The sequence below is a fragment of the Pelophylax lessonae genome (assembly GCF_965119305.1).
Source record: "Pelophylax lessonae genome assembly, contig: HAP1_SCAFFOLD_294, whole genome shotgun sequence".
Taxonomy (NCBI): domain Eukaryota; kingdom Metazoa; phylum Chordata; class Amphibia; order Anura; family Ranidae; genus Pelophylax; species Pelophylax lessonae.
In genome coordinates this window covers 179,668-205,174 of record NW_028120050.1, presented here as the reverse complement: position 1 = coordinate 205,174, position 25,507 = coordinate 179,668, and the positions used below count along the sequence as shown (strand labels likewise).

The window sequence follows — 25,507 nt, the reverse complement described above, 5'->3', positions numbered from 1 at the left end:
CCACCTACCAGCAGGAGACACAAGACCGAGAGAGAGATGGCTCCACCTACCTGCAGGAGACACAAGACCGAGAGAGAGATGGCTCCACCTACCAGCAGGAGACACAAGACCGAGAGAGAGATGGCTCCACCCACCTGTAGGAAACACGAGGCCAAGACAAAGATGGCTCCACCTACTTGTAGGAAACACAAGACCTAGAGTTGGCTCCACCTACCGGCAGGAGAAACAATATCTGGAGAGAGTTAGCCCCTGCTCAGGCTAGTGGCTCTGATGAGCTGAGTGCGTGTTTCTACCTTTACATGCACTATATTACCAAAAGTATTGGGACCCCTCTCTTTATACACTATATTACCAAAAGTATTGGGACCCCTCTCTATATACACTATATTACCAAAAGTATTGGGACCCCTCTCTATATACACTATATTACCAAAAGTATTGGGACGCCTCTCTATATACACTATATTACCAAAAGTATTGGGACGCCTCTCTATATACTCTATATTACCAAAAGTATTAGGACGCCTCTCTATATACACTATATTACCAAAAGTATTGGGACGCCTCTCTATATACACTATATTACCAAAAGTATTGGGACCCCTCTCTATATACACTATATTACCAAAAGTATTGGGACGCCTCTCTATATACACTATATTACCAAAAGTATTGGGACGCCTCTCTATATACTCTATATTACCAAAAGTATTGGGACCACTCTCTATATACACTATATTACCAAAAGTATTAGGACCCCTCTCTATATACACTATATTACCAAAAGTATTGGGACCCCTCTCTATATACACTATATTATCAAAAGTATTGGGACCCCTCTCTATATACACTATATTACCAAAAGTATTGGGACGCCTCTCTATATACACTATATTACCAAAAGTATTGGGACGCCTCTCTATATACTCTATATTACCAAAAGTATTGGGACCACTCTCTATATACACTATATTACCAAAAGTATTAGGACCCCTCTCTATATACACTATATTACCAAAAGTATTGGGACCCCTCTCTATATACACTATATTATCAAAAGTATTGGGACCCCTCTCTATATACGCTATATTACCAAAAGTATTAGGACGCCTCTCTATATACACTATATTACCAAAAGTATTGGGACCCCTCTCTATATACACTATATTATCAAAAGTATTGGGACCCCTCTCTATATACGCTATATTACCAAAAGTATTGGGACGCCTCCCTATATACACTATATTACCAAAAGTATTGGGACGCCTCTCTATATATACACTATATTACCAAAAGTATTGGGACGTCTCTCTATATACACTATATTACCAAAAGTATTGGGACGCCTCTCTATATACTCTATATTACCAAAAGTATTGGGACCCCTCTCTATATACACTATATTACCAAAAAGTATTGGGACGCCTCTCTATATATACACTATATTACCAAAAGTATTGGGACGTCTCTCTATATACACTATATTACCAAAAGTATTGGGACGCCTCTCTATATACTCTATATTACCAAAAGTATTGGGACCCCTCTCTATATACACCATATTACCAAAAGTATTGGGACGCCTCTCTGTATACACTATATTACCAAAAGTATTGGGACCCCTCTCTATATACACTATATTACCAAAAGTATTGGGACGCCGGCCTTTACACACATCAACTTTAATGGCATCCCAGTCTTAGTCTGTAGGGTTCAATATTGAGTTGGCTCCACCCTTTGCAGCTATAACAGCTTCAACTCTTCTGGGAAGGCCGTCCACAAGGTTTAGGATTGTCTATGGGAATGTTTCACCATTCTTCCAGAAGAGCATTTGTGAGTTCAGGCACTGATGTTGGATGAGAAGGCCTGGCTTACAGTCTCTGCTCTAATTCATCCTAAAGGTGTTCTATCGGGTTGAAGTCAGGACTCTGTGCAGGACAGTCAAGTTCCTCCACCCCAAACTCGCTCATCCATGTCTTTATGGACCTTGCTTTGTGCACTGGTCCAAATCATTTGGTGGAGGGGGGGATTATGGTGTGGGGGTTGTTTTTCAGGGGTTGGGCTTGGCCTCTTACTTCCAGTGAAGGGAACTCTTAAGGCACCAGCATACCAAGACATTTTGTACAATTCCATAATTCCAACTTTGTGGGAACAGTATTGGTTTGGCCCCTCCCTGTTCCAACATGACTGCTCACCAGTGCACAAAGCAAGATCCATAAAGACATGGATGAGGGAGTTTGGGGTGGAGGAGGTTGTCTGGCCTCAACCCGATAGAACACCTTTAGGATGAATTAGAGTGGAGACTGGGAGCCAGGCCTTCTCGTTCAACATCAGAGCCTGACCTCACAAATGCTCTTCTGGAAGAATGGTGAAACCTTGGGGATGGCCTTCCCAGAATAGTTGAAGCTGTTATAGCTGCAAAGGGTGGAGCCAACTCAATATTTAACCCTACGGACTAAGACTGGGATGTCATTAAAGTTCATGTGTGTGTAAAGGCAGGCGTCCCAATACTTTTGGTAAAATAGTGTATATAGAGAGGCGTCCCAATACTTTTGGTAATATAGTGTATATAGAGAGGCGTCCCAATACTTTTGGTAATATAGTGTATATAGAGAGGGGTCCCAATACTTTTGGTAATATAGTGTATATAGAGAGGGGTCCCAATACTTTTGGTAATATAGTGTATATAGAGAGGCGTCCCAATACTTTTGGTAATATAATGTATATCTAGAAGGTGAACATTGGTGCTTGGCCATATTATAGAGGTCACTGGAGGTGAAATGCTGGAGGGGTTCCACCAGGAAAGCTTCTGCATGCCAGTAGGGGATTAAAGCCCCATGAAGTGTGAGAGGTGGAGAGAGGAGAGCGGTGGTGGGGCTCCCCAGATCCAGACATTTGGCTGGAATCTCAGTCAGACTTGTCTGATTCTCCAGATTGTCTCCAATGGACTCCCACCTCAGTGCTGTGTCCTCAATCATCCTGTTCGCTGTGTTGTATCCAGGGGTGAATGTGAGCCTCAATCATCCTGCAGGCAGTAATCTCTATGATATAGATGTGATCCTACAGTAACCTCTCATACAATTATTAACATTTTAATGTCAGTTTTAATTGTTTTAATTAATTTAATACGTTTTAATTGTTCAGCTCTCATTACAGTCATTATTGGTGATCCTGCCACGATGATCTTTCTTCTGGCACTTCCTGTTGTGGGGTGACAACGCTGTGTCCCTGTACCCCTAATGTGCTCATACGTTGTCACCCTGCCACATGCCCCCTGGTGGATACTACAGTAAGCTGACATGGTCCAGAGCAATTATATGGAGTGAATACATTTGGACAGGACATGGCAGCAAAGAAGCTGCCTTATAGGACGGGGGGGGGGGAGGGGGGGTTCACCAGGATAGAAAGGCACAGAGATTGTTCCCCAAACACACACACACACTGTTAGACGTGTTTTTGTCCCCTTTAGAGAGATTTCCCTAACAGGAAATGAGAGGGAATGCTCCCTGTTGGGGGACAAGAGGGTTCAACCCTTACCTGCTGCATCCAAAATAGAATTATGGCTGACGTTTTTTCAATGTTCACCTTGTATAGGTGGAGGGAATATTGAAGCACCCGATGGGCAGGACTTTGTATATGTATGTGTATATATATATATGGTTTTTTTCTTATATATTTAGTGTTTTCTTGTTGCAGGTCCAGGATGCCGCTGCTCCCGCTGATGATGCCCCCGGAGCGCCCCAGTGGGCCCCTCTTTACTCTGAGGTTCACCACATTTGCTGTGGGCACCGTCTGCCTTCCGCTCCTCGGCTTCCTGTTCTGCGTTGTCTGGTCGTTACTGTTCAACTTCACCGAGACCACGGCGACACACTGCAGGGTGAGTACCATCACTATTGCTATCACCTCCATCACCATTACAAGCACCACCGTTACCATCATCACCATCATTACCTCCACTACCATCACCATCATTACCTCTATCGCCACCATTTCCATCACCACCACCACTATTACCTCCATCACCATTACTAGCACCACCATTACCTCCTCCACCACCACCATTTCCAACAACACCATTACCGTCACCACCACCACCATTACCTTCATCACCACCACCATTACCTTCATCACCACCACCATTACCTCCATCACCATTACCAGCATCAACATTACAAGCACCACCGTTACCATCATCACCATCATTACCTCCACTACCATCACCACCATTACCTCCACCACCACCATTTCCAACAACACCATTACCGTCACCACCATTACCTCCATCACCACCACCACCATTACCATCCCCACTACCGCCAATACCTCAGTCACCACCACCACCATTACCTCAATTACCACCATCACCACCACCATAACCTTTATTACATAGAAAGGTCTCTCCCGTGCCCCTCTCTGATTTTAGGGCTTCATGGATAATCCCTGCCCGCCTGTTGTTCTGTCCATTGTGACTTCCTCCGGGCATTCTCATTCAAAGGTGGAACCTTAAAGTGAACCTTAAAGTTGCCCTTGAAGAGGCTCCTCCCTGGCAGCCCATTCTCTCCTCCCTCCCACTCTCCCTCCGCTCTGTTCAGTCCCTGGGAGCAAAATGAAATCCCGGTGTGAGCTAAAAGTCTCTGGAGTCCACCCCTGACCATGGACTCCCCATGTGGACTGCTCTGATTGGCTCAGTGCTGTCACATGCTCCACCATACCTGGCAGTACTGGGAGTTTCCTTCTTGAATGGAGTAGTGATGGAAGGGTAAGTATATGCTGCTCGGCAGGGGAGGGGTTGGGGCTCACCAGCAATGCACTGATGTGGGTTTCCCGGAGTTCTCATGCAAACCAGGCTGGTCTGAATTAGAGTTCCTCTAGGCTTTGATGTAGAACCCATTATAGACAGAGTTCCCAGGCAGGAAGTGCGTTGTCACCGCTGACTGTGTCAGATTGAAATGCACTGCCGTGTGTAAAGACGGCCCTCGTTCCCCAGCAGGGCCTTGTTTTCCACATGTATCTGGTCCAGCAGAGCAGGAGGCTGAAGGAGAACATAGAGGAGGCTGCAATCCATGAAGGAGGATGGCTGCAGCTCATTATCACTAAGGAGGAGTCCTCCAATGTCCCTAGAGGGAGCCAGGAATTTAGCAACAGTTGGGTTATACTGGCACCTACAGGAGATCCAGAGATGAGCAAGCAGAAAAAGTTGTAAGACGGGCCCCTGTATAACCTCTCCTCTACCCAGCATGCATCAGATTTTTGTTAGTGTCCTAGTACACCCTTCCTCGAACCTTTCAACACAGAGGAACCCTTAAAATAACTTTCTGGTCTCAGGGAACCCCTGCTAATAATTCCTATATCTACAACTCACGATACATTGTATAATGGTCAGTGGGAAGAATGCTCCTTACACATGTGGTCATTGGGAAGATTTACCTCCTTAGAGATAGCTAAAAAGATAATTGGTGTCGGTGGAAACTTATCTGAGAGGCAGAAATTACTCAAGAAACCCCCAGCAACTTCTGGAGGAACCCTGGTTGAGAAACCATAGAAGGTTGGACACCTTATCCTCAGCTTTGCTGAAACAAAAGTCTCTCACTATTTTTTCTTATTCTTCTATCTTTGTGGAATCCTCAATCAAGATCCCTACACGTCTGTCTGAGCTTAGAAGGGGGGACTCAGACCCCAATGGGCTGGATGTGGGGGGCTGGTCCGGCCTGCGGGCTCTGGGCTCTGCATTGTGCGTACTTTCCATATCTGAGGCTGGAAGTTTTTTAATAAGGGCTCCTCCCTGTTAGAAAAAGGTTGCAAAATCCTTATCTAGAAGAAGCACCACCCATCCTGCTGCTGTTCCTTCTCCTACAACATACATAAATCCCTGGCCTCCAGATTCATTCCACTGCCCACCTACAGTGACTTTCCTCCAGCCATCTTCTGTCCCAGCTGCCCTGGTGTGTGAGTATGCGGGGTTTGGTCTCCGTTTGGGATTAGGCAGAGCAGTATGTCTTCCCAACGACGCACATGAGGACCTTCTGGTTGTCACAGGTGACCTCAGCCCATATTCTCCGAGCGGCTCTGGAGGCATTTAACTTCTGTTCCAAGGAGGAACCTGGGTTCCCTTAAAGGGTTGTAGTCTTCAGAGTCCTCAGCAGCTCTGTCAGTTGGGGCCGAGACCTTCCCCGTGTCTATAGGGATCTCCTTGTCTGCTTTGGACTTTCTCTCTGTTTGCCATTTACAGGAGCACGCTGCCCGCAGGGATTCTAAGCACGTTCCCAGCTATCCCCAGCAGAGTCCATCCTTCCGAAGCCCATAAGGTAGCCTCGTCTACTTTGGTAGTAACTATTTATAGGCCTTCTGAGGTCAACTGCCCCATCTGACAAGCCTTCTGCATGAAGGTGCACCCCCATTTCTATAGGTGGTGGGTTCTGTGTGTACATCTGGATGGGTCATTACGTAGTGTATCACCTTGGTGTTCAGAGGTTTAACCTACTGGCTATCCTTATGTGTGGCATCTTCTTTGGCTGCCCCCCCCCCCATTGCTCTAAGCAGTGAGTTTTTCCAGGTCTTTCTAGGATCACCAAACAGTGGGACGCCTCGTTCCTATGCAAGTGGGAATTTAGTCTTGGGAGTTGTATCTCATCCAGAAGTTCATTCACCTCTTAAGGACACCCTCATTTGTTGCTGCATCCCGCATGGTAGTCAGTACCTCTCAGCATTCCCCCTCTTCGGCAAGACCCCCTGACTCACTAGGTCATGCCGGGACCATTTAACACATTGCTCCCCCCCATAGCAGAATCCTGATCTCTCATTGCCCCTTGAATGTATCTTCAATTTCTAGAAACCCTGGACCTTGTGTTAATCCTAGTGACCTTTCTTAGCACCCTCATTGTAGTTCAATAAGATGACCCCCCTTAAAGTGGGTGAGCTTTATGGGTCCTTGTACTCCTTTGGAAGGATCTGACAACCATAGACTTCAGCCAGATAGGACCTCCCAGGTGTCTAGTGTTAGTCCTCGCTATAGAAGTTTACATCCTACGGGTCAGTGCACTTTTCCCATTCTGTCAAGAATTCTTCCCCCTCCTTTACCTTAAGGGGCTTGTAAGTATATAGGGAGTATTCTCCTGCCTTGGCTTCCCCTTTTTTTGTTTGCTCTCTGCCTTCTTCAGCCTCCCTCTCGGTATCAGGGAACCTGGCCAGGAGGGGAGATATTCAGATAGTCCCTATGGACCAGTAATACCCTGCCATGACCCACCAGTCCCATTCGGGGGGGGGGGGGGGATGGGGCTCATCCCAGGGACCTCAGTCTGGTTCCCCAGAACAGCTGGCCTGTTTCTTTGAGTGATCCTACCACTGCCAAAAGTTGGCTTCAGAGCGCTCCCCTAGGTTGTGGGCTGGCACACAGAACAGACCTTTGAGCTGCAGCCACCAGGGACAAGCATTGCTGCAGCTCAGCCAAGACAGCATTACCCTCCATGTGTGCAGTGTGTGAGGGCACAGTGGGCCCCATCCCCATCAGGGCTCATGTACCCCACACAAATGGAGGATCCCCCAATGCACTTTTAACTTTGAAATGCTAGCTAAAAATATAGATTTCACATTTGCTACAAATAAATCAACAAACTGGCCATTACATCACACCCGGTACACCTCCTGTGGTGCTATTAGTAGGCAGATCTTACTTATCTTCCTTCTCTCAGTCTGAGCTGTACTGAGCTTCACCCCTGCAGATCCTTGTCGGGAACTTCCCTAGAACCCTACCTTCCATAGTCAGGCCCACCTCAAGGTTGGTACCCCAGGATATGTTCAGTCACAGGGGTCCTTTTGACTCTCCCTTTGGGATAGTATCTCTATGCGATGGGTGGTCTGGCTGGGCAGTTCATTCTTGCCTAGATGTTCTCCTTCCTTGGATCCAAGGTTTAGGAATGTAAGGGTTTGGTCTTTTTCTTGCAAACCAGTTGGACTCATCTTGTGGACTTGGGTGTATGGTTCCCTCTGGATGCTGTATTTTCCTTGGCTTTTGTCCCGGTGTTCCTTGTTCTGACCATTTTACACTTTGGTAGTGATCTCTGTTGTCTGAGCACCAGGCTGGTCCTTTGTGGCTGTTGGTAGATTCCTCTACATTGTTGGGGACTTCATTGCCTCAGATCTGAGTGGCGTTAGTCCTTCTAGTGGTCCCGTGTTAAAAACCAGTTGGGCTCATTTTGTGCACCTGCTCGATGTATGGTTCCCTCTGGGTGCCATATTTTCCATGGCTTCTGTCCCGATGTTTCTTCTATTAACTATTTTTCACTTTGGTGGTAATCTCTGTGGTCCTGGACTCAGCACCAGGCTGGCCCTCTGTGGCATATTCAGTGGCTGTTGGTAGATTCCTCTGCATTTGTGGAGGACTTTATCTTCATTGCCTCAGATCTGGGTGTTAGTCCTTTTTTTTAGTGGTCCCATGTTGCAGACTGTTGACACCCCCCCACCAGATGGAGTACTTTCGGATGCCCTGTTTTTGAATTTGTGGGTCCCTCAATGGATAATGGAGAAAATAAGGAATTGTGTACTATAAAGTCCATTGACGGACACAGTTCCCACCCCTCTATGTTTTTACCGGTGCTGCTTGCTCACAAAACCGAGGCATGCAACGCCCTTGAGATCTTAAGTGGTATCGTTGGCTAATTTTACCATTACTTTAACCTTTTATTCCTTTTTTGTGTTTATTGAAGGATTAAAATCATTGTCTTCATTCATGGCCCCATTGACTCTTTGGCCATTTTGATATCCAAACCACTGTGTGCTGTCTGTGACGGATGTGGGTATCAGATCCCTGCCCTCCAAGGAGGAGTTATACGGGGGCTGGCTTACAATTTTACCAGTGTCCCAACCTCTTGCAGGCGACCGTATAACCCAACTGAATTTCTGTGTCCCTCAATGAATTCAAAGAAATACATTTTACAGTAAGTACAAAAACTATTTTTTCTCATTTGCCTGGAGTCCTGGTGTGCCATTTGAGGGCGGAGTCTTCACTGTCGGGGGCCTGGAGTCCCGGTGTAACATTTGAGGGCGGAGTCTTCACTGTCGGGGGCCTGGAGTCCTGGTGTGACATTTTAGGGCGGAGTCTTCACTGTCGGGGGCCTGGAGTCCCGGTGTAACATTTGAGGGCGGAGTCTTCACTGTCGGGGGCCTGGAGTCCTGGTGTGACATTTTAGGGCGGAGTCTTCACTGTCGGGGGCCTGGAGTCCCGGTGTGACATTTGAGGGCGGAGTCTTCACTGTCGGGGGCCTGGAGTCCTGGTGTGACATTTGAGGGGGGAGTCTTCACTGTCGGGGGCCTGGAGTCCTGGTGTGACATTTTAGGGCGGAGACTTCACTGTCGGGGGCCTGGAGTCCTGGTGTGACATTTGAGGGCGGAGTCTTCACTGTCGGGGGCCTGGAGTCCTGGTGTGACATTTGAGGGCGGAGACTTCACTGTCGGGGGCCTGGAGTCCCGGTGTGACATTTGAGGGCGGAGTCTTCACTGTCGGGGGCCTGGAGTCCTGGTGTGACATTTGAGGGCGGAGACTTCACTGTCGGGGGCCTGGAGTCCTGGTGTGACATTTGAGAGGGGAGTCTTCACTGTCGGGGTCCTACTATCTGTGGAAACATATGGAATAATAATTGTAATGGAATAATCATATCTATAGAAACAATGTAGATGTGTGGATGGAGATATGAACTGACCCCCTTATTTCCTCCTCACTCTCTCCAGGTTCCCAACTACCTGCCCTCCATAAGTGCAGCGATTGGTGGAGTCACCCCACAGCGGTACATCTGGAGGTTCTTTATTGGGCTGCACTCTGCACCCCGTCTTCTGGTGGCCGTGGCTTACCTGAACTTCTATGCCGGCTCTGGAGTATCATCTTGGGCCTGCCTCTTCAACTTCCTGCTCAACGTGTTGGAAAACTTTTGGCTTCTCCTGCTGACCTACATATCGTCCAATGAGAACCATGGTAAGATTGTCTTCTCAACCATTCAGATTCCAGCTTTTGGTGGATGCTGGAGGGTTACAATGTATATGAACCCAATAAGTGCATTGTATTACAGATTGATGTAGTGGCTGTATTAGTGTTCCTTTACTTTACTTGGTGATCCCGCCAGTAACTCCTTTCCTGTCCTAGGGTGGCAACGCTCATTCACTGTACTGTACCTATGGAGGAGGGGGGAGGGGATCCTGCCAGTAACTCACTTCCTGTCCCAGGTTGACAACACTCACTCACTGCACTGTGTCTATGAAGGAAAGGGGTGGTGATCCTGCCAGTAACACACTTCCTGGTCTAGGATGACAATGCTCACTCGCTGTAATGTACCTATAGAGGAGGGGGGAGGGGATCCTGCAAGTAACTCACTTCCTGTCCTAGCGTGACAACGCTCACTCGCTGTAATGTACCTATGGAGGAGGGGGGAGGGGATCCTGCAAGTAACTCACTTCCTGTCCTAGGGTGACCTACAAATTGTGTATATAAAGTGCAACATTAAATAAATCAAAGACGATCACCAAAAATGATAAAGAAAAGTCCAAAATGTAATGCAAATCAATAATCCCCAATTATTTCACATCTCTCTTCCCCTCAGAATTCTGGCGTGGCCACGTCCAGCTATCGAGACTCGTGATTAGGTCACGGACATAGGTTCCGCCCTACGCGTTTTGTCATATGACGTTTTCCGGGGCAAAAATGACAAAACACATAGGGCGGAGGCTACGTCCTTGACTTCATCACGCATTCTAATACCCAGAATTGGTCCACCAGGCCGGCTTTGTAACCATGTATGTGTTGTTGTTTCTTTACTGTTGTGTTATACCATTTTAATAAATTTGGGAGTTTACGGTTTTCCATTATGTGGCTTCCCCCGATTTTTCTTTCCATGGATTCGGTGGAGGATGGATACTTTGTGCTACATACATGCAAGTGTGTTTATTTAGCACGTGGTGGAGATGCACAGTGGTGTGAACCTGCACTATAGAAGAGGAAGATGGATGTAAAATAATTATCAGTTGAGGACTATTGATTTGCATTACATTTTGGTGACCATCTAAGTAAGAAAAGTCCAACCTTTTGTTTGGTTTTATTTTTTTAGCTGGCAATTTTTTTCCTTACCAAGTTGACCTTTTTTCCTCTGAAAGCTGCTTCAGCTGATCTCTGTAATCCGCTATCCAAATCAGCATTTCCTCCACACTAGCTTTGGAGGCCTTACCTGGACTGGAAGATTGCAGGGCTAGCCTGGAATGTGGGCGGTGCAAATGTTCTTCTAGGTTCTAAACCTCCAGAGGTCAGCGCTGAAGCAGACTTATCGCTTGGAGAATCCAATCCTACACAGCGACAGAGATTTCCTTCCCCTAGAAAACTTCAAAGTCTCCACCTCCAGACTCTGACTTTTCAGTCCAGGAGTCACCAATTTCTTCTCTTCTGCATCGGAGTTCTGGGACTGATGATAGTCCCATCTTCCCCCTATTTTCAATCCAGACCCTCTACGACATCATGTCATGGGACAAGTCGGCCCAGTGCTTGGACAGGCTGATAAGCAGGGGAGGACTGGACCAGGGGGCAGGGGGGCAATTGCCCCCTGTGCTGCACTGGTTCCCCATAAAAAGGCTGCACTGCTTCTGCCACAGACATGCCTAAAGGATTCCTGGTGAAGAAAAGAAAAAAGTTCCTGCCGCTGACCTACTGAGTGCGGGTTGAAGAAAAGGACAGAACGCAGGACTCCCCCCTCCCCCGAGCATGGATGGTGTAAACTGTGTCTGAGCAAAGGCCGAGTCCATGCCCCACTGGAGACTCTCCTCCCCCTGCCAGCCCCAACCGAGCTGTCCCAGCTCCCCCCAACTGCCCCCTGGCCGGATTCAGCCATTGAGTAGAGAGTACCTGGAGCAGGGCTTCAGTCTGGAACGGGGGTCAAGGGGAGGACAGGAAGAGGGTGAGTTGGAGGGGGGGCCCATGAGCCTCTGGTTTATACTTGCCCCCTAGGCCGAAAATTGCCAGTCTGCCCCTGCTGATAAGCTTGGAGAATCAAATCCAATCCTAGATAGAACCAGTCTAAATTTTTTTTTTCCTGGGAAAACTTCAAAGTCTCCACCTCCAGACGCTGACTTTTCAGTCCAGAAGTCACCAAGCTCTTCTCTACTGCATCTGAGTTCTGTGGCTGATGATAGTCCCATTCGCCTTCCTTCCTTCTCAGACCCCCTATGACATCTGTCATGGGACAAGTTGGCCCAGTGATTGGACAGGTTGATCTGCTTGGCATTGAATACGGAATTGCCCCTGGTTTGGTGGGTCAGGGATCCGCGCTCTGCAGAAGTCATTGCCTCCAGTCTCCTGGAAGATGTCAGGACAGATGCTGCTTGTTGGGCTGGGAAAGAGTCCTGGACACATTTTTTTTGTGATTCCTCTATTTATTAGACAAAGTAGCCATACAAAGGATGTAAAACATTATAAACCCAAATAAAACCCAAGTCTCAAGATAGTGAAAGAGAACAGCGAGAGTATCTGAGGATGGCTGTGACATTTCAGAGTAGGATAGCCATCCACAGAGATATCGTCCTAAAGAAGATGTAATATCAATGCCAAGAAGATACGGCTTGCTGTCACAACAAAGGATACATAGAGTATTTAGTAAAGATGGGGTAACTGAGAAGAGCGAGAGGGGAACGGCACTGCAGGATGGGACCAAAACATGGGAAGAACAGACCTGTAGAAGAAGCAGACATATGGTAAGGCCAGGAGCAGGGAGGGGGAAAGAAAAGGAAGAGGTGTAGAAAGGGGAGGGGCAAAGAGAGGAAGTAAGGGGGTACAAAAGGGGAGAGCGGAGAAGCAGAAAGGGAGGAGAGGAGAGGGGAGAAAAAGGGGAGAGGGAGAGCCAGGAGAAAGAGAAGAAAAAGAGGACGGAACTCTCCCGGGGAGAAGAAAGAAGAGATTGAAATCAGGTGGTGAAGGGGGCTTGGGCCATTGGTTGTCCCTGCAGTGCGAACTGGAGGGTCCATCTGATCTGAATTCCATTGGACAACTCAAAGGCAAGAGCATAAATCAACTATCAGGGAGGAACCAGAAACTGGAGGGTCCATCTGATCTTGATTTTGTTGGACAACGCCAAGCCAGTAGCCTTCATCATCCATCAGGGAGAATCCAGAAATGTCGCCACAGCAAGATCGGTAGAAAAGACCCTGTTCTGGGCAGATCCTCATATTACAGTCAGGTCCATAAATATTGGGACATGGACACAATTCTAATCTTTTTGGCTCTATACACCACCACAATGGATCTGAAATGAAATAAACAAGATGTGCTTTACCTGCAGACTTTCAGCTTTAATTTGAGGGAATTTACATCCAAATCAGGTGAACGGTGTAGGAATAACAACAGTTTGTATATGTGCCTCCCACGTTTTAAGGGACCAAAAGTAATGGGACAATTGGCTGCTCAGCTGTTCCATGGCCAGGTGTGTGTTATCCCCTCATTATCCCATTTACAAGGAGCAGATAAAAGGTCCAGAGTTAATTTCAATTGTGATATTTGCATTTCGGAATCTGTTGCTGTCAACTCTCAATATGAGATCCAAAGAGCTGTAACTATCAGTGAAGCAAGCCATCATTAGGCTGAAAAAACAAAACAAACCCATCAGAGAGATAGCAAAAACATTAGGTGTGGCCAAATCAACTTTTTGGAACATCCTTAAAAAGAAAGAACGCACCGGTGAGCTCAGCAACACCAAAAGACCCGGAAGACCACGGAAAACAACTGTGGTGGGTGACCGAAGAATTCTTTCCCTGGTGAAGAAAACACCCTTCACAACAGTTGGCCAGATCAAGATCCCTCTCCAGGAGGTAGGTATATGTGTGTCAGATCAGGGAACACTCTCCAGGAGGTAGGTGTATGTGTGTCAGATCAGGAACACTCTCCAGGAGGTAGGTGTATGTGTGTCAGATCAAGAACACTCTCCAGGAGGTAGGTGTATGTGTGCCAGATCAAGATCACTCTCCAGGAGGTAGGTGTATGTGTGTCAGATCAAGAACACTCTCCAGGAGGTAGGTGTATGTGTGTCAGATCAAGAACACTCTCCAGGAGGTAGGTGTATGTGTGTCAGATCAGGAACACTCTCCAGGAGGTAGGTGTATGTGTGTCAGATCAAGAACACTCTCCAGGAGGTAGGTGTATGTGTGCCAGATCAAGAACACTCTCCAGGAGGTAGGTGTATGTGTGTCAGATCAAGAACACTCTCCAGGAGGTAGGTGTATGCGTGTCAGATCAGGAACACTCTCCAGGAGGTAGGTGTATGTGTCAGATCAAGAACACTCTCCAGGAGGTAGGTGTATGTGTGCCAGATCAAGAACACTCTCCAGGAGGTAGGTGTATGTGTGTCAGATCAAGAACACTCTCCAGGAGGTAGGTGTATGTGTGCCAGATCAAGAACGCTCTCCAGGAGGTAGGTGTGTGTGTGTCAGATCAAGAACACTCTCCAGGAGGTAGGTGTATGTGTGTCAGATCAAGAACACTCTCCAGGAGGTAGGTGTATGTGTGTCAGATCAAGATCACTCTCCAGGAGGTAGGTGTATGTGTGTCAGATCAAGAACACTCTCCAGGAGGTAGGTGTATGTGTGTCAGATCAAGAACACTCTCCAGGAGGTAGGTGTGTGTGTGTCAGATCAAGATCACTCTCCAGGAGGTAGGTGTATGTGTGTCAGATCAAGAACACTCTCCAGGAGGTAGGTGTATGTGTGTCAGATCAAGAACACTCTCCAGGAGGTAGGTGTATGTGTGTCAGATCAAGAACACTCTCCAGGAGGTAGGTGTATGTGTGCCAGATCAAGAACACTCTCCAGGAGGTAGGTGTATGTGTGTCAGATCAAGAACACTCTCCAGGAGGTAGGTGTATGTGTGTCAGATCAAGAACACTCTCCAGGAGGTAGGTGTATGTGTGTCAGATCAAGAACCCTCTCCAGGAGGTAGGTGTATGTGTGTCAGATCAAGAACCCTCTCCAGGAGGTAGGTGTATGTGTGCCAGATCAAGAACACTCTCCAGGAGGTAGGTGTATGTGTGCCAGATCAAGAACACTCTCCAGGAGGTAGGTGTATGTGTGTCAGATCAGGAACACTCTCCAGGAGGTAGGTGTATATGTGTCAGATCAAGAACACTCTCCAGGAGGTAGGTGTATATGTGTCAGATCAGGAACACTCTCCAGGAGGTAGGTGTGTGTGTGTCAGATCAAGAACACTCTCCAGGAGGTAGGTGTATGTGTGCCAGATCAAGAACACTCTCCAGGAGGTAGGTATATGTGTGTCAGATCTAGAACACTCTCCAGGAGGTAGGTGTATGTGTGTCAGATCAGGAACACTCTCCAGGAGGTAGGTGTATGTGTGTCAGATCAAGAACACTCTCCAGGAGGTAGGTGTATGTGTGTCAGATCAAGAACACTCTCCAGGAGGTAGGTATATGTGTGTCAGATCTAGAACACTCTCCAGGAGGTAGGTGTATGTGTGTCAGATCAGGAACACTCTCCAGGAGGTAGGTGTATGTGTGTCAGATCAAGAACACTCTCCAGGAGGTAGGTGTATGTGTGTCAGATCAGGAACACTCTCCAGGAGGTAGGTGTATGTGTGTCAGATCAAGAACACTCTCCAGGAGGTAGGTGTATGTGTGTCACCTTCACAACAGTTGGCCAGATCAAGATCACTCTCCAGGAGGTAGGTGTATGTGTGTCAGATGAAGATCACTCTCCAGGAGGTAGGTGTATGTGTGTCAGATCAGGAACACTCTCCAGGAGGTAGGTGTATGTGTGTCACCTTCACAACAGTTGGCCAGATCAAGATCACTCTCCAGGAGGTAGGTGTATGTGTGTCAGGTCAAGAACACTCTCCAGGAGGTAGGTGCATGTGTGTCAGATCAGGAACACTCTCCAGGAGGTAGGTGTGTGTGTGTCAGATCAGGAACACTCTCCAGGAGGTAGGTGTATGTGTGTCAGATCAAGAACACTCTCTAGGAGGTAGGTGTATGTGTGTCAGATCAGGAACACTCTCCAGGAGGTAGGTGTATGTGTGTCAGATCAGGAACACTCTCCAGGAGGTAGGTGTATGTGTGTCACCTTCACAACAGTTGGCCAGATCAAGATCACTCTCCAGGAGGTAGGTGTATGTGTGTCAGGTCAAGAACACTCTCCAGGAGGTAGGTGCATGTGTGTCAGATCAAGAACACTCTCCAGGAGGTAGGTGTATGTGTGTCAGATCAGGAACACTCTCCAGGAGGTAGGTGTATGTGTGTCAGATCAGGAACACTCTCCAGGAGGTAGGTGTATGTGTGTCAGATCAAGAACACTCTCCAGGAGGTAGGTGTATGTGTGTCAGATCAAGAACACTCTCTAGGAGGTAGGTGTATGTGTGTCACCTTCACAACAGTTGGCCAGATCAAGAACACTCTCCAGGAGGTAGGTGTATATGTGTCAGGTCAAGAACACTCTCAAAGTCAACAATCAAGAGAAGACTTCACCAGAGTGATTACAGAGGGTTCACCACAAGATGTAAACCATTGGTGAGCCTCAAAAACAGGAAGGCCAGATTAGAGTTTGCCAAACAACATCTAAAAAAGCCTTCACAGTTCTGGAACATCCTATGGACAGATGAGACCAAGATCAACTTGTACCAGAGTGATGGGAGTATGGAGAAGGAAGGAAAGGAACCGCTCATGATCCAAAGCATACCACCTCATCAGTGAAGCATGGTGGTGGTAGTGTCATGGCGTGGGCATGTATGGCTGCCAATGGAACTGGTTCTCTTGTATTTATTGATGATGTGACTGCTGACAAAAGCAGCAGGATGAATTCTGAAGTGTTTCGGGAATATTATCGGCTCATATTCAGCCAAATGCTTCAGAACTCATTGGACGGCGCTTCACAGTGCAGATGGACAATGACCCGAAGCATACTGCGAAAGCAACCAAAGAGTTTTTTAAGGGAAAGAAGTGGAATGTTATGCAATGGCCAAGTCAGTCACCTGACCTGAATCCGATTGAGCATGCATTTCACTTGCTGAAGACAAAACTGAAGGGAAAATGCCCCAAGAACAAGCAGGAACTGAAGACAGTTGCAGTAGAGGCCTGGCAGAGCATCACCAGGGATGAAACCCAGCGTCTGGTGATGTCTATGCCTTCCACACTTCAGGTTGTAATTCACTGCAAAGGATTTGCAACCAAGTATTAAAAAGTGAAAGTTTGATTTATGATTGTTAATCTGTCCCATTACTTTTGGTCCCTTAAAAATTGGGAGGCACATATACAAACTGTTGTAATTCCTACACCGTTCACCTGATTTGGATGTAAATTCCCTCAAATTAAAGCTGAAAGTCTGCAGGTAAAGAACATCTTGTTTGTTTCATTTCATATACATTGTGGTGGTGTATAGAGCCAAAAAGATTAGAATTGTGTCCATGTCCCAATATTTATGGACCTGACTGTACATCCTTTACATCCCAGGAGTGGGCAGTAGGCAGAGACAGTACCTCAGCTGGCAGCACCTGGAGTTAGGAAAATGGTCCATACACCTGGAGATGTTCCAGAACCCGTGTCACAGGTATAGGGATGGCACATGTGGACCTCCTGACCGCCATGTACATCAACAAACTGGACAAATGTGTCTTCAGGTACAGAGATCCTGTAGCAGTGACAATGGATGCCCTGGGGGGATCAGTACAGTGTGATCTACACCTTTCCTCCCCTGAAGCTCCATCCTCATTGGCTTTGCAGGGCCGAGATGGAAGTCATTGTAATGATTCTCACAAGATGGAGTTTTTTGTTCTCTGAGAGGCGAATGTCTGAAGTGACATCTTTATCCCGTAAAGAGCCCTTTCAAAGCACGAGGTGGTATTGGCGGACAGAACTTTCCACCATCCTGGGGACTGCCTCACCCTTTCACATCAACCAGAGCGTTGTTTTCCAGTCCAGTTCATCAGAAGGAGATCTCCGTCCATTGGCTGGATGTAGTTGGGGTTGTGCGAGTCTCAGTCTACTGCTTCCTTCACGAAGCCTAACCTTCTCTTTCCTCATCCCTGGAGGACCCAGTAAGAGGGAACCAGCTTCTCATTCCACAGGGTCTGACAAACCGCCTGACCTTCTCTTCCCTCATCCCTGGAGGACTCAGTAAGAGGGAACCAGCTTCTCATTCCACGGGGTCTGACAAACCGTCATCCAAGCTTAATAGTCCTACGGATCGGGTTCTCCCCCTTCCATCTCAAGGTGAACTTCCATAGACTTGCAGGAGCTCCTCTTGCTTTTTGGCATCAGGGGGCTATTCTCCAGATTTGCCCAGACTCCTCCCCCCTTATCTTCTGTTCCACGCTATCCAAGTTCTACCTGGGGGACATTCAGGCCTCGTCTGATGCCGGCTTCGGATGTAAGGTCCTCCAGGAAGCCATTTGAGCTTTAGGCTTCTATTTTTAATGTGGGCCGGTTAGTATTTTGTTGCTGTTGCCAACCTCACAGTTGGAGGTTCCAACAATCATCCAATTTCTGAGTCCCTGACGAAAATTTAATTTTTATACCTGGTGTAAAATCCGTTTCTTGGAGTCCATAAAGGAACCCATTGAGGCTACAAAACGGAATAATGCTGGGAGCGGGCGGGGTCATACTGGGAGCGGGCGGGGTCATACTGGGCTGGCCTACAGGTTTTTATGTCTCCTGTAGGCGGCAGTATAATCCAACAATCTTTGAGTTTCCGTGTCCCTGAATGAACGACAAGAATTCAATTTTTAAGTACTGGCTTTACCCCGGGTGTCGGCATTCTTAGATGTGTCTGCTTTAATCATCAACCATGTGAGTTTCTAAATGTTGAACCTTCATTAAATGGAACCATATTGCTACACTTAGAGGCGCTCTCTTCTCTTTTATATTCAGACGCTACTCGTATATCAAGTCATACTTTATAAAAATATGTTGCTTGTCTTGCAAAACGCTCTCAAACCAAGGTTTTACTGTAGTTTAAACCTCATGCCAGTTTCTTCTATCATTCTTATTGATGACCCTTGCACTGGGTCTGTACACCCGCTGTGCCCATTATGAGGGGTTCCCCCATCCCTGTGCTGAGTTCCTGGGTCTGTACACCCGCTGTGCCCATTATGAGGGGTTCCCCCCATCCCTGTGCTGAGTTCCTGGGTCTGTACACCCGCTGTGCCCATTATGAGGGGTTCCCTCCATCCCTGTGCTGAGTTCCTGGGTCTGTACACCCGCTGTGCCCATTATGAGGGGTTCCCACCATCCCTGTGCTCAGTTCCCAGGTCTGTACCCCCGCTGTGCCCATTATGAGGGGTTCCCCCATCCCTGTACTGAGTTCCTGGGTCTGTACACCCGCTGTGCCCATTATGAGGGGTTCCCTCCATCCCTGTGCTGAGTTCCCGGGTCTGTACCCCCGCTGTGCCCATTGTGAGGGGTTCCCTCCATCCCTGTGCTGAGTTCCCGGGTCTGTACCCCCGCTGTGCCCATTGTGAGGGGTTCCCTCCATCCCTGTGCTGAGTTCCCGGGTCTGTACCCCCGCTGTGCCCATTCTATAGTTGGTGGGAATGCTGGGAACACCAGAACCTGTATAGAATCTCAGCTGGAGTCCCTATGAAATTCCAGACTTAGACTTCCAATCATTCTCTCCTCTTCTCTTTGCAGGGATCCATCAGTTGGCGTTTTCATTCTTCATGCTCTTTTCTCTCAGTCACATGATCACAACGCTTCAGATCTGGAGGAAAAGCAGGAAACTCTCTGTAAGTTCGGAGGTAAGGGTGAGGGGCACCTACATTCCACCCCGTTTTATTAATGACTTTCCCATCATCCTTCATGGCACTAACATGCAGCAATGATTGGCTTCATCCACCAATCAATCTCAACCCGGTCCTCCCCAATCGAAAAAAAATTGTGTGTATAAAACAGGAAATGTAAAGAGTGGCACCAATAAGACTTCTACATTCTCCTTACCCAAATTAGAATTGAGCCATGTGCTCTATGGTTTGTCTACTGGGGGGACACGGGAGGCCCTTCCTCTGGGGGCTTCCAGCATTGCAGTCCATGTTTTGTATTCCCGTCCTTGTATTGTGAGTATAAACGTTCTTTGTTACTGTTGGGGCATGGAGAGGGTTGGAGGAATCTCCCGGGGCCTGGTCTCAGGTGGAGACCCCCTTGGTCTCGGTGACTCTTCCTGTGTTTGTAGACCTTGCAGGTGACATTTTCCTCTCTGTGTTCCTCTCTGTGTCCCAGGAGCGGAGGTCCTACACCTACAAGAAACGTCTCTTCCTCTTCAACCTTGTGGCATTCCTCATCTCCATGGTGGTTTATATCCGCCACAACGCGTACTGTGAGTCCGGAGGTAAGTGTGTCGGGGGGACTCATACATTGGGGTACTGATCTCTATAAAGGTCAAAGGTTATTGCCTGTCTTATGGATTCCATCAGTTTTTATAAAGCTTCCTTTAGTCACATTTCTGCTTATTTTCCCAATATTTTGTCCAATGTGAATTATCTGCATTATTTTATAGAGATTTTTGGGCTTTCTAAAGATAATTTGCCCTGTTTTCATCTTTAATTTATCCTTAGTGTTAGGGGTTTCAGAGAGGTGTAGATTAGGGAGAGGGTCGAATTGGGGGGAGGGGTAGATTAGGGAGAGTGTTGAGGCAGGGGGAGGGGGTAGAGACGCGGGAGGTGTAGATTAGAGGGAGGGTTAGGGCACAGTGAGGTGTAGATGAGGGAGGGGGTTGAGACGTGGGGAGGCATAGATTAAGAGTAAGGTTGAGACACAGGAAGGTGTAGATTGGAGGGAGGGTTGAGATGTCGGGAGGTGTAGATTGGGGGTGAGGGTTGAGACACAGGAAGGTGTAGATTGGAGTGAGGGTTGAGACGTCGGGAGGTGTAGATTGGGGGTGAGGGTTGAGACGTCGGGAGGTGTAGATTGGAGGGAGGGTTGAGATGTCGGGAGGTGTAGATTGGGGGTGAGGGTTGAGACACAGGAAGGTGTAGATTGGAGTGAGGGTTGAGACGTCGGGAGGTGTAGATTGGGGGTGAGGGTTGAGACGTCGGGAGGTGTAGATTGGAGGGAGGGTTGAGATGTCGGGAGGTGTAGATTGGGGGTGAGGGTTGAGACACAGGGAGGTGTAGATTGGAGGTAGGGTTGAGATGTCGGGAGGTGTAGATTGGAGGTAGGGTTGAGATGTCGGGAGGTGTAGATTGCAGTGAGGGTTGAGATGTTGGGAGGTGTTGATTGGAGGGAGGGTTGAGATGTCGGGAGGTGTAGATTGGGGGTGAGGGTTGAGACACCGGGAGGTGTAGATTGGAGTGAGGGTTGAGACGTCGGGAGGTGTAGATTGGAGGGAGGGTTGAGACGTCGGGAGGTGTAGATTGGGGGTGAGGGTTGAGACACAGGGAGGTGTAGATTGGAGGGAGGGTTGAGATGTCGGGAGGTGTAGATTGGAGGTAGGGTTGAGATGTCGGGAGGTGTAGATTGGAGTGAGGGTTGAGATGTCGGGAGGTGTTGATTGGAGGGAGGGTTGACATGTCGGGAGGTGTAGATTGGAGGAAGGGTTGAGATGTCGGGAGGTGTAGATTGGAGGGAGGGTTGAGATGTCGGGAGGTGTAGATTGGAGGGAGGGTTGAGACGTCGGGAGGTGTAGATTGGAGGAAGGGTTGAGATGTCGGGAGGTGTAGATTGGAGGGAGGGTTGAGATGTCGGGAGGTGTAGATTGGAGGAAGGGTTGAGATGTCGGGAGGTGTAGATTTGAGGATGGGTTGAGATGTCGGGATATGTAGATTGGCGGGTAGTGTTGAGGCACGGGGCGATGTACTGTAAGTAAGGGGGAGGGTTTTGATGGAGGGAGGTGTAGATTGGGTGGGAGGGTTGAGGCATGAGGAGAGGTAGATTATGGGGACGGTTGAGACGTGGGGAGGTGTAGATTAGGGGAAGGGTTGAGACGTGGGGAGGTGTAGGTTAGGGGGAGGGTTGAGACATGGGGAGGTGTAGATTGGAGGGAGGGTTGAGACGCCGGAAGGTGTAGATTGGAGGGAGGGTTGAGACATCGGGAGGTGTAGATTGGAGGGAGGGTTGAGATGTCGGGAGGTGTAGATTGGAGGGAGGGTTGAGATGTCGGGAGGTGTAGATTGGAGGAAGGGTTGAGACGTCGGGATGTGTAGATTGGAGGGAGGGTTGAGATTTCGGGATATGTAGATTGGCGGGTAGTGTTGAGGCATGGGGCGATGTACTGTAAGTAAGGGGGAGGGTTGAGATGGAGGGAGGTGTAGATGGGGGGGGAGGGTTGAGGCATGGGGAGAGGTAGATTAGGGGGACGGTAGAGACGTGGGGAGGTGTAGGTTAGGGGGAGGGTTGAGACATGGGGAGGTGTAGATTGGGGGGAGCGTTGAGGGGCAGGGAGGTGTAGATGAGGGTAAGGGTTGAGGTGCAGGGAAGCGTATATTAGGGGGAGGGTTGAGACGTGGGGAGGTGTAGATTGGGGGGGGGCGTTGAGGGGCAGGGAGATGTAGATTAGGGGGAGGGTTGAGACACGGGGAGGCATAGATTAGGGAGAGGGTTAAGATGTGGGGTGGTGAAAATTGGGGGGAGCGTTAAGGCACAGTGTAGATTAGGGGCAGGGTTGATACATGGAGAGGCATAGATTAGGGTGAGCGTTGAGGCGTGGGGAGGTGTAGATTGGGGGGGTTGAGACTGGGGAGGTGTAGATTAGGGGGGAAGTGTAGATGGGGGGGGGGGAGCGTTGATGTCCAGGGAGACGTAGATTAGGGTGAGGGTTGAGACATGGGGAGGTGTAGATTAGGGTGAGGGTTGAGACGTGGGGAGGTGTAGATTAGGGTGAGGGTTGAGACGTGGAGAGGTGTAGATTAGGGTGAGGGTTGAGACGTGGGGAGGTGTAGATGGGGGGGGTGGGGCGTTGATGTCCAGGGAGATGTAGATTAGGTTGAGGGTTGAGACGTGGGGAGGTGTATATTAGGTTGAGGGTTGAGACGTGGGGAGGTGTAGATTAGGGTGAGGGTTGAGACGTGGGGAGGTGTAGATTAGGGTGAGGGTTGAGACTTGGGGAGGTGTAGATTAGGGTGAGGGTTGAGACGTGGGGAGGTGTAGATTAGGGTGAGGGTTGAGACGTGGGGAGGTGTAGATTAGGGTGAGGATTGAGACGTGGGGAGGTGTAGATTAGGGTGAGGATTGAGACGTGGGGAGGTGTAGATTAGGGTGAGGATTGAGACGTGGGGAGGTGTAGATTAGGGTGAGGGTTGAGACGTGGGGAGGTGTAGATTAGGGTGAGGGTTGAGACGTGGGGAGGTGTAGATTAGGGTGAGGGTTGAGACTGGGGGAGGTGTAGATTAGGGTGAGGGTTGAGACGTGGGGAGGTGTAGATTAGGGTGAGGGTTGAGACGTGGGGAGGTGTAGATTAGGGTGAGGGTTGAGACGTGGGGAGGTGTAGATTAGGGTGAGGGTTGAGACGTGGGGAGGTGTATATTAGGGTGAGGGTTGAGACTAGGGGAGGTGTAGATTAGGGGGGGTTGAGACCTGGGGAGGTGTAGATTAGGGTGAGGGTTGAGACGTGGGGAGGTGTAGATTAGGGTGAGGGTTGAGACGTGGGGAGGTGTAGATTAGGGTGAGGGTTGAGACTGGGGGAGGTGTAGATTGGGGGGGGAGCGTTGATGTCCAGGGAGATGTATATTAGGGTGAGGGTTGAGACGTGGGGAGGTGTAGATTAGGGTGAGGGTTGAGACGTGGGGAGGTGTATATTAGGGTGAGGGTTGAGACTAGGGGAGGTGTAGATTAGGGGGGGTTGAGACCTGGGGAGGTGTAGATTAGGGGGGGTTGAGACCTGGGGAGGTGTAGATTAGGGTGAGGGTTGAGACGTGGGGAGTAGTAGATTAGGGTGAGGGTTGAGACGTGGGGAGGTGTAGATTAGGGTGAGGGTTGAGACGTGGGGAGGTGTATATTAGGGTGAGGGTTGAGACTGAGGGAGGTGTAGATTAGGGTGAGGGTTGAGACTGGGGGAGGTGTAGATTGGGGGGGGAGCGTTGATGTCCAGGGAGATGTATATTAGGGTGAGGGTTGAGACGTGGGGAGGTGTAGATTAGGGTGAGGGTTGAGACTGGGGGAGGTGTAGATTGGGGGGGGGGAGCGTTGATGTCCAGGGAGATGTATATTAGGGTGAGGGTTGAGACGTGGGGAGGTGTAGATTAGGGTGAGGGTTGAGACTGGGGGAGGTGTAGATTAGGGTGAGGGTTGAGACGTGGGGAGGTGTAGATTAGGGGGAGCGTTGAGGTGCAGGGAGTTGTAGATTGGGGGGAGCCTTGTTGCACGTCTTTCTATGTGTGGTGAGTGGTCTTTGATCTTGGGGTACTTACCGTCTTCCTTCTTCTCCGTAGCGTACACCATCTTTGCCTTCCTGGAATACCTGGTTGTCCTGTCCAATATGGGCTTCCACATGACAGCCTGGTGGGACTTTGGCAGCAAAGAGCTTCTGATTTGCTCGCCGGAGGAAGACAAGCGAATCTGAGAAGGGCGCATGGTACTGGTTATAGTACTGGTCAAACATTCCACCCCGTACCATCACCAGAGGCCTCACACCCCCCGCTGAGCCTCTTTACTTCTCTGAAGAAATCGACAAGAGAGCAGAAGCGTCAGGCGGTGGAAGTTGGACATGAAGATCCATGAGATGGTCCCACCACACCCGGGACCCTCCTATCCTCTTGGCATGGTGCTGTGTTCAGTTTGGCCTTTCCTGCAGTGAGCGTCTCTGAGCTCCAGAGTGCCTGATGAGGGTCGTGTTTGTGATTGGTCTATTCTGAGACTTCCGTTGGTGTGTGGTGGGAGGGGATTACGGTTTCTTGCAGTTAACGTTTTCCGGTGATTGTATATTGTACATTTGGAGGTTTTTTTTTTTTTTTTTTAATAAAGTTTGAGAAAGAGAAATCATTTTGATAAATTTATTGTTGAGATACAAGACGTAGGACGCCTCTCACGCATTTCTTTCCAAGGCTCTCATCACTCCGCCCCCTATTGGGAAGAAACGCGTCGGACATAGGAAATGACCAAATGGTGACATACAGTCAGGAGGCAAATGAGTTTAGTCCCTTTCTAAAACAAATCGGAGTCTTCATTTCTGGGGATGAGAAGAAGATAATTATCCAATATCAGACAACACTGAGAAAACGTTTTAAAACTTCGATGTAAATATTTTATATATATTTATATATTTTTGAACAATTGTAAGATTTTAAAGGGTGATTTGTAATGATAAAAATAAAAATTTCCTGGAATGAAGACGAGTTTCCAGTTTTATTTTTTGCACGTTTCTTTTTGATAAATTTTAGACTGATTTTGGAGGGAAATTGAGGATTCTTTTTATATTTCATTATTTAGAATTTCTCTTTTTTTTTTTTTTTTGTTTACTTCTTCTGGTATTTTTTTTTCCCAAATGGTCTTTCAGGACCGCCCCTGGAGAGAGCGTAGCTCCACCCAATTTTCCCAGGAAACACTGCAGCTTTTAAAATCCCTCC

General features: G+C 48.4%; 1 protein-coding gene across 2 annotated transcripts; it reads left to right on the top strand.

Annotated features, from left to right (window-relative positions):
- The first annotated feature begins 3,699 nt into the window (after positions 1-3,699).
- On the top strand, positions 3,700-24,815 carry PGAP2 (post-GPI attachment to proteins 2). 2 transcript variants are annotated; one of them, XM_082276136.1, is made up of 5 exons: positions 3,700-3,877; positions 9,724-9,964; positions 19,644-19,738; positions 20,229-20,337; positions 24,374-24,815. In XM_082276136.1, the coding sequence occupies exons 1-5, from the start codon at positions 3,704-3,706 to the stop codon at positions 24,502-24,504; spliced, it is 750 nt and encodes a 249-aa protein (XP_082132262.1). In that variant the 5' UTR covers positions 3,700-3,703; the 3' UTR covers positions 24,505-24,815. The 2 variants fall into 2 exon arrangements, with proteins under 2 accessions (XP_082132262.1, XP_082132261.1); XM_082276135.1 differs by having other exon boundaries at positions 19,644-19,750.
- The last annotated feature ends 692 nt before the right edge of the window (positions 24,816-25,507 follow it).